The 15,883-nt window shown below is 40.7% G+C and overlaps 1 protein-coding gene across 6 annotated transcripts in view; it reads left to right on the forward strand.

Moving 5' to 3' along the window:
• The window catches only part of ZNF827 (zinc finger protein 827), a 106,015-nt gene that overhangs the window by 13,649 nt on the left and 76,483 nt on the right, over positions 1 to 15,883 (forward strand). For all 6 annotated transcript variants that reach the window (XR_005567158.1, XR_005567157.1, XM_039391017.1 and 3 more), the window contains exon 2: positions 12,190 to 13,200. Coding sequence is in view for 4 of the 6 variants with exons in the window: in XM_039391017.1 (XP_039246951.1) it covers positions 12,190 to 13,200 (1,011 nt within the window). In the remaining 2 variants the exon portion in view is untranslated. The remainder of the gene's footprint in view (positions 1 to 12,189; positions 13,201 to 15,883) is intronic.

Consider the following 15,883-nt stretch of genomic DNA (forward strand, 5'->3'; position numbering starts at 1 on the left):
TCACGTTGCTGTGGTGACCCTGTCAATTTTGAATGACTAACCACAATAAAACGAGTTGCATATATTGAGGGTTAATCAGTGTTACAATAGTCTACAGCATAAACTTTATTCTTGGCTGCTGTAAATTGTGAGGAATATATGAGGATTTCCATGCCTCCTTTTTTACTGTTGGGGTTGTGACTGCCGAGGCTTGCAGTGCATTTCAGTGAATGAAGATGTGTTTTGTTGCAGTAAAGAGTTGCGACAGCTATCACTGCAGCCAGTTCTGGGGAGGTGGCAGGTCAGGTGCAGGCCTTAATTAAGATGAATTGTTTGCTGATGAAGGCACTCAGTAAGAATAGGCAGTTTATAGACGTAGCTCAAGACCAGAGAACACAGGTATGCAAAACACCAATTTTGTTACCAAGTTAAATGAAGATTAATAAGCAAAGCTTTCTCACATTTTTTGATACCTAGATCATACAAAATGTGATGTAAAAACCTGTACTATTCATAATTACTTCAGTTTTGGTATGGAGGTTTCTTTTCTTGGGTAGATCTTGCTACATAAAAGCGATACCGTTAAGGGTGCTTCTCCCAGTTTTCCTCCAGTGCTTACCAAAGCTTTGTGGATACCACTGGCAGCCAAGAAGAATATAATCATTTTAAAATACCTTGAGCCATGGAGTCAATAAATAGATTCTCTAAGCATGTCTTATACTTACCCTTCGTTTTGGAGACTGATCATCACAGCACCAAAAAGCTTTGTAGGGTACGCAGAAAACTTCCTCTGGTCTTACTTGAGCCATTTGAGGGAGAGGCTTACCTCTCTGAAATGGATAAATTTCCTTTATTTCTGAGCCTTTTATTCCAGGTCATAGGTCAAGTTTTTGTCTAATTCCATAACCATTCACATTTGCCCACCTCTTTTCTTGAACTCCATTACGTTTTAAGGGATGATAGTTGTAAAGAACTGAGGTTGTTATTCTGCTTTTTTTGTTTTAGATATATTAATAACATTTTCTCAAGCAGAACTGTCCAAGTGAATGGATCTTGTCTTCCATAACACCTCAACAGAACTGTATGATGATAGATTGAGAGTGTTGAGTTACTTCCTCGCTTGAACTCATTCAGATTGTCTAATCTGATAATGGGTGTCCTTCCTTCTATCTCTTTTTTGTTTGTAAGTCAGGGAGAATTGCAACCTGTGATTTTGTAAGGGAAAAAAAAAAAGAGAAATTCTGTGTGTTGATGTCTTCTGCCTCAAATATACAATAGAAAACTATGACCGAGAACCGGACTACTACAAAGCACGTAGCCATTTGGAAATGAGTAACTGAGCCTCTGGTTTGCAAATAGACTATGTTTAAGATAAGGTAGTTTTGTGTTTCTGCTTAGAATTTCCTAATAGAGACACTAGTTCTGTGTTCCATAAGCAACTTCTCAAAGAAGGTTTCATTAATGACCAGCCAAGGGAATAAAATCTCATTCATGGAGTTAAATGTTATTGAATGATGGCTTTAAAATATTATGGATTTCTATAGTGAACATTGGCATTCAAGTGATTATCTCCCAGAATAATTTGATCTAGCGTGGAAACTAAATTTCCTTATTTAGGGATTTTGTGGTTGTAGCCAGCTTTTCCAAATTGTTAGCTTGAATTGTTTGGTGTTTCATTTCTAGTGAAGGCCCATGTTGGGAAATTTCAGGATATTTTCCCTCCTTTGTGAGGTAGGCTGACATGATAGGTCTTGTCTCTGTTATGAGGAGATATGCTAAGGATAATGGAAGCTTTGAGAATGGTGTTTAGCTCTTCTTATTTTGGCGGTGCCAGCATCCCTGTTACCTTTTGTGATTTGATATTTTCCCATTGCAAAAACCTATTGCCTTAGACATCTCTCTAGAGTGAAACAAATGAACAAGCAAAGTAAATTTTGGCTAGCTAAAAGTAATTTTAAGGAGGTTTTGTAGTTCCTTATACCTAAGAAAAGGTAGACCTTCCAGTTGCTGTACGGAACTTAACACGTAAGTGAGCCCACAATAATAAATGTGCACTGATGCAAATGATATACTGCCATTCCAGGTGCAGTGTAGACTGTGTGTAGACTGAGATAGTTCAATTTGAACCATCAAAGATTGTTAAAGCTGTTCCCCATTTCCACCAGAACTGTGGGAATAACAGTTGAGCTCCTGAATATATAGTTTGTCCTCAAATTTATAATAATCTGTGAGAGTATTAAACTGATATCATAGCTGGGTTTAAAAGACCAAGAGAAGCCTGAAATGCCTGATAAGGGACTTCAATCTGCCTCAGAAGTTGCTGTCTAAAAAAGTATTTGGTTTTATAGCAAATAGTTTATCATCCTCTCTGTTTACATTGGGCAGAAGAGGTGTATTCCTTTGAAATGTTAATGTACAGACTTCAGGTTTTCAGTTGGCCACATTCCTTTAGTGTATAAATCAGTCCGATCACTATCTTGTGCTTTACGAAACATGTGCCCAGCCTCAGTTGTAGGTTATTACAGGATATTTGTGAGGGCCTGTGGAAGAAACTTTCAATAAGTCTGGCTGTGGTATTTTACTCAGTCTCCATAAAACTGTTACAAGAACATTGGTAACATAAAATATGTTTTGTAAGGAACATGATTTTCTATTGTTTTACTGACACTTTGTGTGTTTTATGAACCTGTCTTGGGGCTACTAGCCAGCCTTTGCAGCATAAGCTGGCTTTAGAAATATTTGTTTCTTCTGAAAACCTCAATCATAAAAATCAACTGTCTTTGTCTACCTTCTCTCCAGTTATTTGAGGTGTTGATCACAGAATCAGAGAATGGGTAAGGTTGGAAGGAACCACAGTGGGTCATCTGGTCCAGCCTCCCTGCTCAAGCAGGGTCATCCCAGAGCACATGGCACAGGATTGTGTCCAGACAGTTCTTGAATATCTCCAGTGAGGGAGACTCCACAGCCTCCCTGGGCAATCTGTTCCAGTACGTGGTCACCCACACAGTAAAGAAGTTCTTCCTCATATTCCAGTGGAACTTCCTGTGCATCAGTTTCTGCCCGTTGCCTCTTGTCTTATTGCTTGGTACCGCTAAGAAAAGCCTGGGTCCATCCTCTTGGCACCCTCCCTTCATATAGTAGTATATATTGATGAGGACCCCTCTCAGTTGTCTCTTCTCAAGGCTGAACAGGCCCAGCTCCCTCAGCCTTTCCTCCTACGAGATGCCCCAGTCTGTTCATCACCTTTGTAACCCTCCACTAGACCCGGTCCAAGAAATCTATGTCTCTCTTATCCCGAGGAGCACAGAACTGCACACAGTATTCCAGAAGCAACCTCACTAGGGCTGAGTAGAGTGGCAGGATTGCCTGCCTGGTGAACAAGTCGGGTCAAGACAGCTGATGAAAGCTTTTTGTGTAGGATGCTATTCTGTGGTATGCCGCTTGAGAAACGGTCTTCAGAAGTATTCCCCTCCTCTAAGGCCATGTGTGTTCCATTCTGTTTCATGCACACACCACGAGTACTTCGGATCACTGAGCCTCAAACTGCGGCAAAATCCAGCTATAACCAAGTAATTAGAAATTATAGTGAGGCATATTATACATGTTATATACATGTATACATATTATATATATATAAATATACATATTATACATATTATACATGTATTCTAATACACATATACTATTTATGTGTAACATTGTTATTTATTACTTTATAAGTCATCCTGCTCTGCCCACCTACTTTTCATGGTTGCTGATTACTGGGACTCACTGTAAAGGTCTATAGAACTTTTCTTCTGCCAGGAAGATGCTGCCAGCCAATTCGAGAGAAGACTTTTTTTAATTAGTATCAGAGTCTGTGGGGGCCAGCCCAGCTGCAGGTATCCCAGATAAGGCTTCTAAAGCAGTCTAAAGCATCATATTGTGGCCATCCTGACTGCATGGGCCAACTCTTCCCTGAGAGGTGTAGTATGTTGTCAAGGTTTGGGATGGGAGAGAGAATCCTCTGGTGTTTTTCACTGACAAGACATGATATACTTTGCACCCCACAAGACCAAAGGAGATAGGTGGCTCAGATTATTCACTCCTCCTGTTTTCTCGTTCCTGCCTCCTTTACATCAATTTTCTGATGATTTTTTGACAGAGTGAGTAGTTTTCTGCCAGATTAGTGAGTTGAAATTCTTTAATTCTTGGCTCATCAAGCAGTCAAACAACAGAGCCAATCTAAGAGAGGGCACAGGACCACTTCTTCTCTCAGTCTTGAGCTTTTGATACCTCAGTATTCTCACTGCACTGTAAGGTGATGCCTATTCCTTTGGTGCTTAAAATCTCTGAGTCCCAGTGGAAGTGACACTCCTCAAACACTAATCCCGTTGCTACTAACTATAACCTCTTGTCTAGAACAGAAGAATAGGTAATCTTTCTTGGAGGCAATATGTCAAACATCCATCGTTCTAGGAGTTATCTTTTGAACTTGTTTTGGGGGGAGGTCAGAGTTGTTGTCACCATAAGGCCCTATCTTGTGGTCTGTCAGCCAGCCCTGAGAATCTTCATCAGGTCGTGACAGCTCTTCTCAGGAGAAACCGTGTACTTCTGTCCTCTTCCGTGGATACTTGCTGGTAAAAGATGGATCTTTTTGGCAGCTAATGAAACCCACTTGACACATTTATTCTGGGCCTTGTGGTTGAAAGTAGAAGGCCACTGCCTCTGTTTCCCATCTACCATAAAATTCCTCTCCTTTGAGGGACAGGAAATAAAGACAGTTTTATGTTATCTGTGATAAGCATTTTCAGTAATCTGTCCTGATTCCCTTGTTCCTTGGAAGAGTCCATCACACCTGAATTCTACCTTTGAAAGGAAACTGAGATGCTGTACATTCATTTTGATATTCTATGACTGTCTAGCAGTTGACAAACCTGAATGCACGATACTTGTGCGCATTCAGTTGTTTGTGCACATAGGCAAAACATCTGGAAGAGTTCTAGTTACTGAAGGGTAATTAATGTTCTCTAATCTTGTCCATTTTGCAGTTGTCTTTCAAAAAAGCAGTACTAGAGAAATTGTTAGGTGAATATTATGGGGCTTTCTTGTACATGGATTTTTTTCAAAGTCATTTAAGTTAGGGATAAAAGCAGAGAATATATGCCCTGTCTTTAAAAACTGTGCCTTGCTTTTCTCCTCCCCTCCTTCCCTCCAGTTAGGAAAATTATTATCTTAGAAGATGTGGAGATGAAATACAGAGTCCTACCTAGGGCTTCTTTCCCTATCTAATTGTGTGAGTATTTTCACACAACTTAAACACAGGGGAGAAGGACAGAACAGAAGAGCTGTGGCTCTTTGGCAGTTCCTTCTTGCAGCCGTGCTGCTCTCTCTAGGTCAGCCTGCAGCAGAGAAATTTGGTTCAAGCACCAGCAACACTGCTAAACCATTTTGTGAGGAGGTCAAGAGTTGAACAATCATCCCGTTGATAAGGGAGCGAGCCAGAAATTCCATTCAAAGAGGACAGTGACTTCCTGTGCTGCTTACCTATTATAGGTCACAGAAATCATGAAGGGAAAATGGGGGACCAAGGGCACTCTAGCACATGACTGTTTATATAACTGTGACTTTGAAGTTTTATTTGCTGCTGTAGATATATTAAAAGGAGTTAAGGCAGGCCTTTGTGTCTTTATTAAAATCATGATTTTCTAGTAAGCATCCCTATGGGAAAATCAACGTAGCTGCTGCACTGGATATACACTCTAATCAAGTGTGGCTGTAAGTGCTTTTTAGAGGTGGAGGCTGTGGGGTGTTGGTGCACAGCGTGCCCAGCTTTTTGGAGGTAGTCCTACTACACACGCATCTGCATGGTCTGTTGGATGTGGGAACCCACAAAAGTTGTTCAGCCCAAAGAAATTACATGCACCGTTTTTTATTTGAAATGCTTAAAGATCAGTCTGAATACCAAAAGGGTAGTTTGTAGGCAGGCAGCTAGACTCAGCAATTTATATAGGATACCACAGAATAGACTTCCCAGATACAACTGTCATTTTTGGACCTGTGCCTTCTGGTTTCTATAGTACCTGATTGTGAAATCAGCAAGGGTTTATGTGCAGCTGACAGCCAGAGAAAATGTGAATTAGAAAGTGATGTGTTATTAGCAAGTGGTCTCTTGTAATTATTTTTTACCATTGCTAAAGTGATGCACTTACACAGTGTAGATAATTTATCTGAAGGTATCTATTGTATTCAGTCTTTAGCTCCTTCATTCTTTTCTCCTGTGTATTATCTGGTCTGCGCTAAATTCTGAGTGTGACACTTTTGTGGCTGATAGTCCTCATGAAAGGTGCTGTTTGCAGTTAGGACGTTGAGTTCCTCTCCTAATTTCATCCTGGAGCTTCTCTATTATGTCTTTTTCTTTCCTGGTTCCCCTGAAACTGTTCTGCCCAGGGTGACTAGCAACCAGTCTCTGGCAAATGTCAAGGCTTCTGTACCAGTGATACTTACTGGATTTGGCTGAAGTGAGGATCCTTCTGTATTCCAGTTCTAGAGGGTGTAAGTTGGCTGACTGTTGCAGAGGTAAGATGGAGACATTGTGAGCCTGTGTTAAACTTGAATGTACACCCATCATGTGTCAGAAAACTTGTTTTGTTTGGAGATGATGCTGATGGTAACAATCATGATGGAACCTGGGCTACAGCACCTGTAAAGAGAGGGTATTCTGATATGGACTGCCAGGAGAGTGAATTTTAGCCTGTGGCTTGATTCCCTAATCCTCATTTGAGAGTTCTGAGAAAGCAACCAGGAAGGAATAGAACATGACAACCCATCCTGGAGGCCAAATATGAACATACCAGTTTACTATTTGTCTCACCTCTATCTTGTCCGTGACTAGTTAAAACCTGTTACAGTTGTCCATGCCTTCTTGGTCACTGACTGTTCTTTCTCTTCATTCATTCATTCCACTTTTCTTGCTGTCACTGATAAAAGTCACATGAGACTAAGTCCTAGGTTGCTCAAGTGTTGTCTCTGCCTTGGTTTTGATGCATTTGCCTATTTTCTTGGCCTTAAACTGATTGCTCAACCGAGTCGGTGTTTCCTGAGAACTCCTTTTGGATGGCTTACTGCTTCATTTAAGTTTAATGTGTTCTTTTAAATTCTTTAGGTATCTTTGCAGAGCTCCTCAGTTCCCTAGTGTAAACCTATCACTTAATCCAAGCTCTTTCAGTAGGCCTAGGTACAGTGTTTAGTATAAAATAATACAGAGAATGATTTATGGTAAGTGTTAGAGATGGAATGATAGAGCTGTTGGGGCAGCAAATTAGGAAGATGACCTGTGGTCAAATAGACAGCAAATGCAATTGTAATTTTAAGTTTAGATTGACACAAACTTGAATGATGATATCTGAAATCCTTATGTAGATGAAGACAATTGATATCAATAAATATGAGTTTTGGCTCTCCTGTATCTTTAAATCCTGGTCCTGTAGACTCCCAGTTTTTCCTTGAAATGTAACTGTTGAAAAAAGGGCAATTTTGCTTAATTTATCTCATCAGCAATTTTCCTGTGTGCATTTCTTTGAAATTATTCAACTTCTACCTACTTTTGTATTTGCTTTAATTTTCATTCTGTAATCCCATCATTTCAGTTTTCATATGTTTCATATCACTGTAGCATATGGATTTCTGTATTGAAGTTCTTTAATTTACTCATTACAGTGAATGATTAAAGTGGAATTTTGTTCCACTTAGCGTGAAAATTCAGTCTCTTTGGGGTGGGTTCCTTAGCCATAGCCTCTTCTCAGATAATTCCTGGTGGTCCAAATGGTGTTCTTTCCATCATGTTTTCACTACCCGTGTCTGTTGCTCTGTGCCATGATTTGAAGGCTCTTCCCTTTTCTGTAGATCTAGCCTGCTACGTTCATATTTCTCCACTCCAAGACCTACAAAGTGGAGTTTGTGGATCATTTCACACTTGCCTCTTTCAGGAATGGCAGGTGTACATTACCTTGGGTAACAGTTAAAGTTTCCAGCATTTGAATTGGGTGGCTCAGTGTATAAATCAACAAACATGTTTGTCTTTTTCAGTTTTCAGATGTAAGTAGTTTGAGCAAGTTAATATTTACATTTCTATTGGCACCAGGGTCAGATTCTAATCAGCACTCTAAATAAAAGGGCACATGGTCACAAAGTGAAATAACACACTTTGGGATCAATAAGATTTGTCTGTCAGACTGATCTCTTGCAGAGGAAAATGAACTTCTCTGTATTTGATAACAAGCAGATGAGTTGGCAAGCAAGGGAAACTGGCACTTCTTCAAACAGTGCTTCTGCACACACTTGTGGCTTTGCCAGAGATGGATATTGGGCTACATCAGTGGCAGCAGTCACCCAACAGTACTTTGGTGCCTTTTGTCATTGCTGACAGGAGTGGAAAACACTTTTGTGAGGCTCCGGGGTGCTGTGTGATGTGATAGTCCCAAAACATGCAGACATCTGTAACTTCCATTAGCCTCTGCCAGTGGCAAAAGGTTTGGGAAGCAGTTCTCCTTCCAGAACTGCTGTGGAAATCAGGAAAAAGCAGCATTTGCAAGTCTTGACTCTTGTATCATGTTGAGAAGAGGCAAGCTGTTGAGCAGTTCCTTGGTAAAAGCTGGTGAGATTCCCAGCCAGGTCTTGTTCCAAAGGAAGTCAGTGAGAATTTGCCTCTAACTCTGAAGTACCTTTTCCTGCTTTACAACTTCCATGTTGTTTCTTACCCATGTTTAGCATTTCAAGCTGCAATAGAAATGAAATGCCAGTAGCTTAAAGTAATTCTGTAATAATGAACTGTAGTGTGTTTATGGTGGAGAGAAGAAATTTAAATGTGATATTACATTTCTATTCCTATCTTTCAAGGACTCTCACTGGAGCTCTATAGCTGTGTTGTGAGAAAAGGGAAAAACATGACATTTGGGTCTTCTGCCACAGATGTGAAATACAGCTGATGTTTCTTGCCAGACATGTGGAGGTTGCCTCCTGTTTCAGACAAACCTGGTCTGGGTGACCCATGAACCCTCTGTGTTGAGGGAAAGTTTCATATAATTTGAATTCATAAGGAAGCTGGTGGATTGGGATGATTTCTCCTGGAGTTCTCAAGCTTGTTCAAACTCACAGGCTCACAAGTCAATGTGAATTAAAATTCTACCCTGAAGGCCTTGAATGGCAACTTCGCTTAGAAATTAAATTGCCAGGCTTCAACATTACGCTTCTAAATCAATTCACTGCTGTTTGAAAGGAGAGTTGACTGAGCTCATGATAAGACCCTGATGCTGGCTTTTTCAGCATTAACCTTACAGCCTTAAAATACAGTGGGCTTGATACTGCAGCAACTGGGAATTACTAAGAAGTGGAAAATTAGAACTGTGTCAGCAGTTAGAGGTCTGGTTTCTGGGCACAGAAAGAAACTGCACTGGTGAGGAAGAAAAGTATCCAGCTGGCTTTTGGGATAGTGATGCTGCAAAGGAAATTTGCCTTTTATTATAGAGACTGCATGGAGCCTTGAGAGGGCTTGAGTGGTTACAGGTAGATTAGCAACAGGAGAGGGAGCTCTCACTGCGTTCCCAAAGAGGAGGGAAATTCTGGGCTTGGGAGCAGGCCTTGATGAAGAGTCCTGCGCTCCTGCTGCTCCCTGTCAATACCATGTTGGCGGCTACTCTTTCATATAGGCAAGACCAGTGGAGAATGTGCTTGTCTGAAAAAAAAAGGCAACCCGTGTCCTGTTCCCACATCTCTCCAGCTGTTCTTCCCCCCTCCCTTTGTACCATTAACTTAAAATACCAGTGTCCTGTTCTTCAGCTACTGTGAGTGTTCTCTGAGATGTCAGCTTTAGAGAGGAGGAATAGTAATGTTCCACATATATTCTCACTATCTTTTGTAGTAGGAGCAAGAACTGGTGCAGGTGAGAATGAAGAATTCCTTTCCAGTGCAAGCAGAATGAGCAAAATTGAGATATTGGTAAAATAGTGTCATTTAACTGGTATTTTAAAGACTGGTTGCAACTAGGAAGCTTATAAACACTAAGAAATTGAGGTACGTGGCAAGGAACAGAGAAGTTTGGGGGGTTAGTAAGCTGTAGATTTCTCTAAAACCAAAATCTACCTCCTCTTGTGTTCATTTACACTTAAATATCTCTCAAACTAATGTTTGAATGGCTTTCTGAGTGAAGGGGAATGCAATTCTCCCTATTCGTGGATGGGAAGTAGAGACACAGTGAGTAGGTTTTGCAGGGGAGAGGAGGGATTGTTTCAACACAGACATGCAATGTTAGTGGTAGGAAGCAGGCTTGCCCTGGTTCAGAAGTGGTGTCAGCTCTAGGTTGTGTCCCAGAGGATGTGCCCTGCACTTGGTGTATCAGTTCAGACAAAGTGCCAGCAAGATGCTTTTCTGGCTTCCAGTCCAGAACTTGTTTGCATCTGGGATGAGTGAACAGATCTCTCATCTCAGTGCTCCCAGCTGTACAGATATGTTCAAGTTACTTTTTAATGTTCACAGGGTGAAGAGTGAATACATTCAGTTCTCCTTTGACCTACATAAGTGCTGGTTCAACTGGTTAGCATCTATCTTTATTGGAATGGACATGGTACTGGCCTTTATGCACATGTTATTGTAAATCTTGCTGTGCCTATGATGCTAACTTTGACAATATCAAAAAAATTTAGGCAAGTGCTTGGGGTTTTACTTGGCTTTTGTTTGTTTGGAATAGGGAAGATGCTAATCCTCTTCTGCTTGAATTACTAATCAAAGGTAACCAAGTAGGTTGACTGTGGGCTCTTAAAATATTGCGTGAATTTTTCTCCAGAGGGTTTTGAGTAAAAGAAACTTTCTCTGAGAGACTGTTCTTTATATTCTCTATAACACCAAATAAATCTTTGCTTTCAGAGTGTATGTTGGTATCTCTATACTCATGATACATTTGGTTGGGGTTTTCCTCCTTAAATTCGTTGTATCAAAGCAATAACATAAATCTAAGTTTTTATTCATCAGCTTCTCTCCAAGTTTTGTAATTTGCTAGAATTAAATTGGGAATCTGGGAATAATATATGATCATAGATACAGTGCGTATCATGCAGGCTTATTTCCAGAATGTCAGTAGAGAGTTATACTAAATACTTTTGTTTTATATGATTGCAAAGATTCTTTTGTAGCTTGGGACATTGAGTCTAAAAGCAAGAAATGTGAGAGGTATCTGGCAAGAGAAGATAACACGAATTTAATTCTAGCATTGCTGCTGTTCTTTACTACGTTCTGATTGGTCAGGAAGATCTGCAAAAAGAGTCTTGGTCACGACTGTATGACTTTGAATACCTGTCAGGGAGAAGAGCAATCCAGGGTCACAGTGCTTTAAACACTGGCAGTTGGGTCTCAGGAGAGGCTGGATGTGTTGCAGTTACCGGAGTGGAGAAAATGTAACTTAACTGCAGTGAGACCAATATTTTTTTTCTTTCTTTTCAGCTAAACTAAGTTCAGTTTAGGTTGGTCTTTAAAGATTTATTAGACAGTGGCAAACAAATGACAAGCAGGTAGTGTTTGTATAAGACGACACTGTGTGTATGATACTCCTTTCCCAAATAGTTGGAAAGCTTCAGCCCTGCATTCATGTATTAGTCATTTCAGCTATTCAGGAATGAACTGTGGATTATCAGTACACATATTTTCTTTTAGATAGGGGTCACTGCAGGACTGGGCTGAGATTTGAGTAGCTGCACACCTGATCTGCTTTTGAAGGTGCACCTGTGCTAGCTGTACAAATATACAAGCACTTGTGTATTTTTGGACCTGAGAAATCCCTGCTTTATACCAGAGAGTTCATAATATTTGGCAGGATGTACGGACTATGCCAGTAAAGAATTATTTGTGATATGTGAATATATATTATGTTTATATGTATTGTTGCAGTTTTAGCTGTTTTAGTTATGCTGTCTGAAAGATGACAAGCTTGTCATGATTTTGGCTTCTAAGAAAGATTTATTCATTTTCAAAAAACATTTTATGTGGTCACTCAGTCCAGGCTGATTCCAAGCCCGGGCACTTTAGGGGGGTGTTCTGTGACTGTTCAGGAGGGTCATGCAAAGGTCAAGCATGCTTCATTCTAAGAAACTGTTTTACAAGGCAGAGGTCAGGCATGCTTCGTGCTAGGAAACTATTTTACGCAGATTTGGGAATAATACTGTTGTTCGTGGTTCCACACAGATGGTACCAGACAGGAAGAAGTGGAAGGGGAACTCAGTGAAGAAGAACGCTGGTTTGGAAATTCTTCAGAAACTCCTTCAGAAGCATCATATGGAGAAGTCCAGGAGAACTTTAAGTTGTCTCTCGAGGACAGAATCCAAGAGCAGTCCACTTCCCCGGATACCTCTTTGGGAAGTGCAACGCCGAGCAGCAACACAGCGGAGCTGGGATCCATTGAAAATGAGGCACTAAGAGACACGTTACAGAGCAAAGAGCACCTTTCTCCTGATGTGTCATCTCTGTGTGAAGAAGAACCTCCTGGTCCAAATAAGCCACTGAGCAGTAACCTGAGGCGGCTCCTGGAGGCTGGCTCCCTCAAGCTGGATGCCGCTGTTACAGTCAATGGCAGAGTTGAGTCCCCCGTAAACCTCGGCTCGAACGTCTCCTTCTCTCCACCTGCTCATCACGCCCAGCAGCTGAGTGTTCTTGCCAGAAAGCTCGCTGAGAAACAGGAACAAAGTGACCAATACAATGCAAGCAGTCACTTTATATGGAATCAAGGTAAGTGGTTGCCAAACTCAACCACCACCTGTGGTTTGTCCCCTGATTCAGCTATCCTGAAACTGAAAGCCGCAGCCAATGCCGTTCTGCAGGACAAATCTTTTTCGAGGACTGAAGACCCTATAAGATTTGAATCCTTTTCCTCACCTTTCAGTTCTCAGTCAGCCAGCTCCACGTTAGCAGCTTTATCTAAGAAAGTGAGTGAAAGAAGCATGACTCCTGGGCAGGAGCACCCGCCTCCGGCAAGTTCTTTCCTTTCTCTGGCTTCCATGACCTCTTCAGCTGCCCTTCTCAAGGAGGTTGCTGCAAGGGCTGCAGGCACCCTCTTGGCTGAGAAGAAGAAGTCGCTGGTTCCTGAGGATCCCCTGCAGCTTTCGGAGATGAAACAAGAGAAAGCAACTCCGCCACAGTCTTTGGAATTATTGTTACTACCAGTCCCTAAGGGAAGAGCATCCAAAACCGCTAGTACAGGTATGAATACAATTTGAGCCACTAAGTAGAATGTATTTGTTTTGCTATAGGCTTCTATAACATCTCTTCAATGGGTCTGGATTTGGTTTGATTCCATGTCTTATGAGAATAAGAAATAGATACTTTAGGTGAACAATAGAAAAGCTTTTTAAGATACCACTTTGAGACCAAGCTGTCACAAATTTTTCCATATTTGAAAGATAGGAGTGTACAGTTCAGTACTTTTTTTCTCTTTTATTCCGTACAATAGTATTTTCTTCTCTTACCAAGTTTAGAATAAGTCCACAAAACATTTAATAGAGAAGATCAAAGAATCCCTGTTAGGGAGCTCACAGTATCAGTGAGCATGTACAAAACTAGTGCTTTTGAAATACTGGACAAGGGAGAATTCTCCCTCCTGCTGTCTCTGTCACAAATGGACTTTTGTATAATCGCTTACTACCCTGTCCTAATTTACCAGAGTATATTATTATGTTGCCACTTTTCATTAAATTTTTTTTACAACCCTTTGTTGTTAACAAGCAAACCCCAACTAAACTGCATTTCTCTAATTTGCTCAACAAGAACCATTTTACACTTCTGACTTCCCTCCACCAGTTCCAGCTGTTGACGGTCAAGGAATGAGGCTCATAGGGAAGAAGAAGAAGAAACTCTCTGGGTAACAAAAGCTTTAAAGAACTGACAAGCCATGCAGGGGAATTTAAATGATCCATCTTCAAACTAAGGAATAATAATTTTTCTTTCATCTCTTTCTATAAAAAGTTCCCATCATGGATTCATATTTCTGGTAGAACATATGACTTCAAGTCATCAGTGTTCTCCCTGGGGTGGATTTCTGCTGCAAAGGGAGAAGAAGCGTGGCAGCCATCTTCACCAGATGCACAATGTGGTTTAGTATATTAGAGCTTTGTCAGGAATACTAGCTTGGCTGTGCAAGTGTAGCAAGGCAGTGTACAGGTATGAAGCCTGACATGGATGTTACATAATTGCACTGCCTTCTCTCTTGACCTAACCTTTTTCTTTAGGGGTATTATGAGGTCTGATCTGTCCCTGTGCAGCTCAGGTCAAAACTCATAGGATAGAAGCTATTGGATGGACAGCAATGCTCATCCCTCCCTTGAAAGAGAGGAGGGAGGGATGCAATAAGTTGCAGCCAGAACCAGTTTTTTACTCTGTGTTACATGTGTTCTGCAAATGCTTTGCTGGTGTGCTTTGCCAAGGCCATTAAAGTGGCAAACTATTCTTGGCATGGATCTAGCCTAAGGTTTTCATTAGTTTAGATGAAGTCCTTTTTGGACTAGCATAAGCTAAACCAGTAAAAGGTCCTTTCATGTGGGAATAGGAGTACCCACGCTGGCTACACCAGTGTGAAAGTAGTCATTAATTTAATGTAACTCTCCCCACAAAGACTGGCCTTCATATAAGAAAGGCAGCAATGTATAGAAAGGAAGTAAGGTTAAAATTTATTTGAAGCTCTTACTTTATTTCCTGCAAGGGGAAAAAGTTGTTCACATCATAAGTTTTTACTGGGGAAAAGTACATGGTTGTAGTAAAACCCAGGCTCTGTGTTTGACCAAAAAACTGGGATTTGTCTGTGCACCTTGTACTAGGGGAGTGCTCTGTTACCGATGTGCCTGTTAAGTACTGGCACTGTACAAACTAGCTCTGATGCAGCAAATTTCAAGAAACTATTCTCTTTGCTGAAGGCCCAAGCATACTGTGCTGGTAGAAGATAACAATGGGGGCTGATTGCCTCAGGTCCTTGGTAACCAAGGAACAACTGCTTATTTTTTATGATATATGGGACCAGTATCCCAAGGGGAAGGGTGTTTCCTTTCAGTTCATACGCACTGGGCCAACACCAGTTGACATCCAAGAAAACTCTAACATTTCATAACATTTCTGAAAGTTCATTTTCTGATATGCTTTTAAGTTTTTCCTTCCTAAATAGTTAACTGACTGAAAATAAAAAACAAGCTGTTGGTTAGCATATCTGGATGTTGATTATGGTAAGCCCGACTCCTCCCTCAGCCATGGAGAAATACATCTTGTGAAAAGAGGTCACTGTTTAGTGACCTTTGGTTGAAGACTTCACTTTTGTAAAAGTTGAGTAAAGCGGCTGAATGCGTATATTTGCCATGAAAATAAATGTCATGCATTCCTGATTCCTTTTGCGCACAGAACCTTATGGCACTAAACCCAAAAAATAGTATTTAATCTTATAGTGCTTTATCTTTTTGTGTCTGTCTGGTTGCTCCTTGAGACTTTTTTTTTTATCTTGTTCCCAGAGAGAAACATCTTTTCCCAGTAGGCATAGCTTGAGTGGTCTTTTTTTTCCCCCTCTCATACTTTGAACTTCTAATGCACTGATGAGTTTGCTTTACTGTTATGAATCTGATTCACTTACCCACCAGCAACATCTAGCTTTGGTTATGAGATCAATACTCAGTGAGATTAATTAGATGTCGACAAGTAAGGAACAGCAAAGATGGAGGCTATTTAAAGAGGAATAAGTTAATAACAAGGGTATGCCTGCTGCTCTTTTGTCCACCACGTTGAGCTATTTGCTCAGAATTATTTCAGGCAAAAAGCTGGAGTCATGGCTTATCCGAGTGTAATTGCCTCTGAAATGGCATGTCAGGTTTGGTCAACCTAATCATTAAGTGCATTTTTTTTTTTTGTA

This window comes from Pipra filicauda, unplaced genomic scaffold (assembly GCF_003945595.2).
Source record: "Pipra filicauda isolate LSUMZ 115617 unplaced genomic scaffold, ASM394559v2 scaffold8_size5757611_pilon, whole genome shotgun sequence".
NCBI lineage: Eukaryota > Metazoa > Chordata > Aves > Passeriformes > Pipridae > Pipra > Pipra filicauda.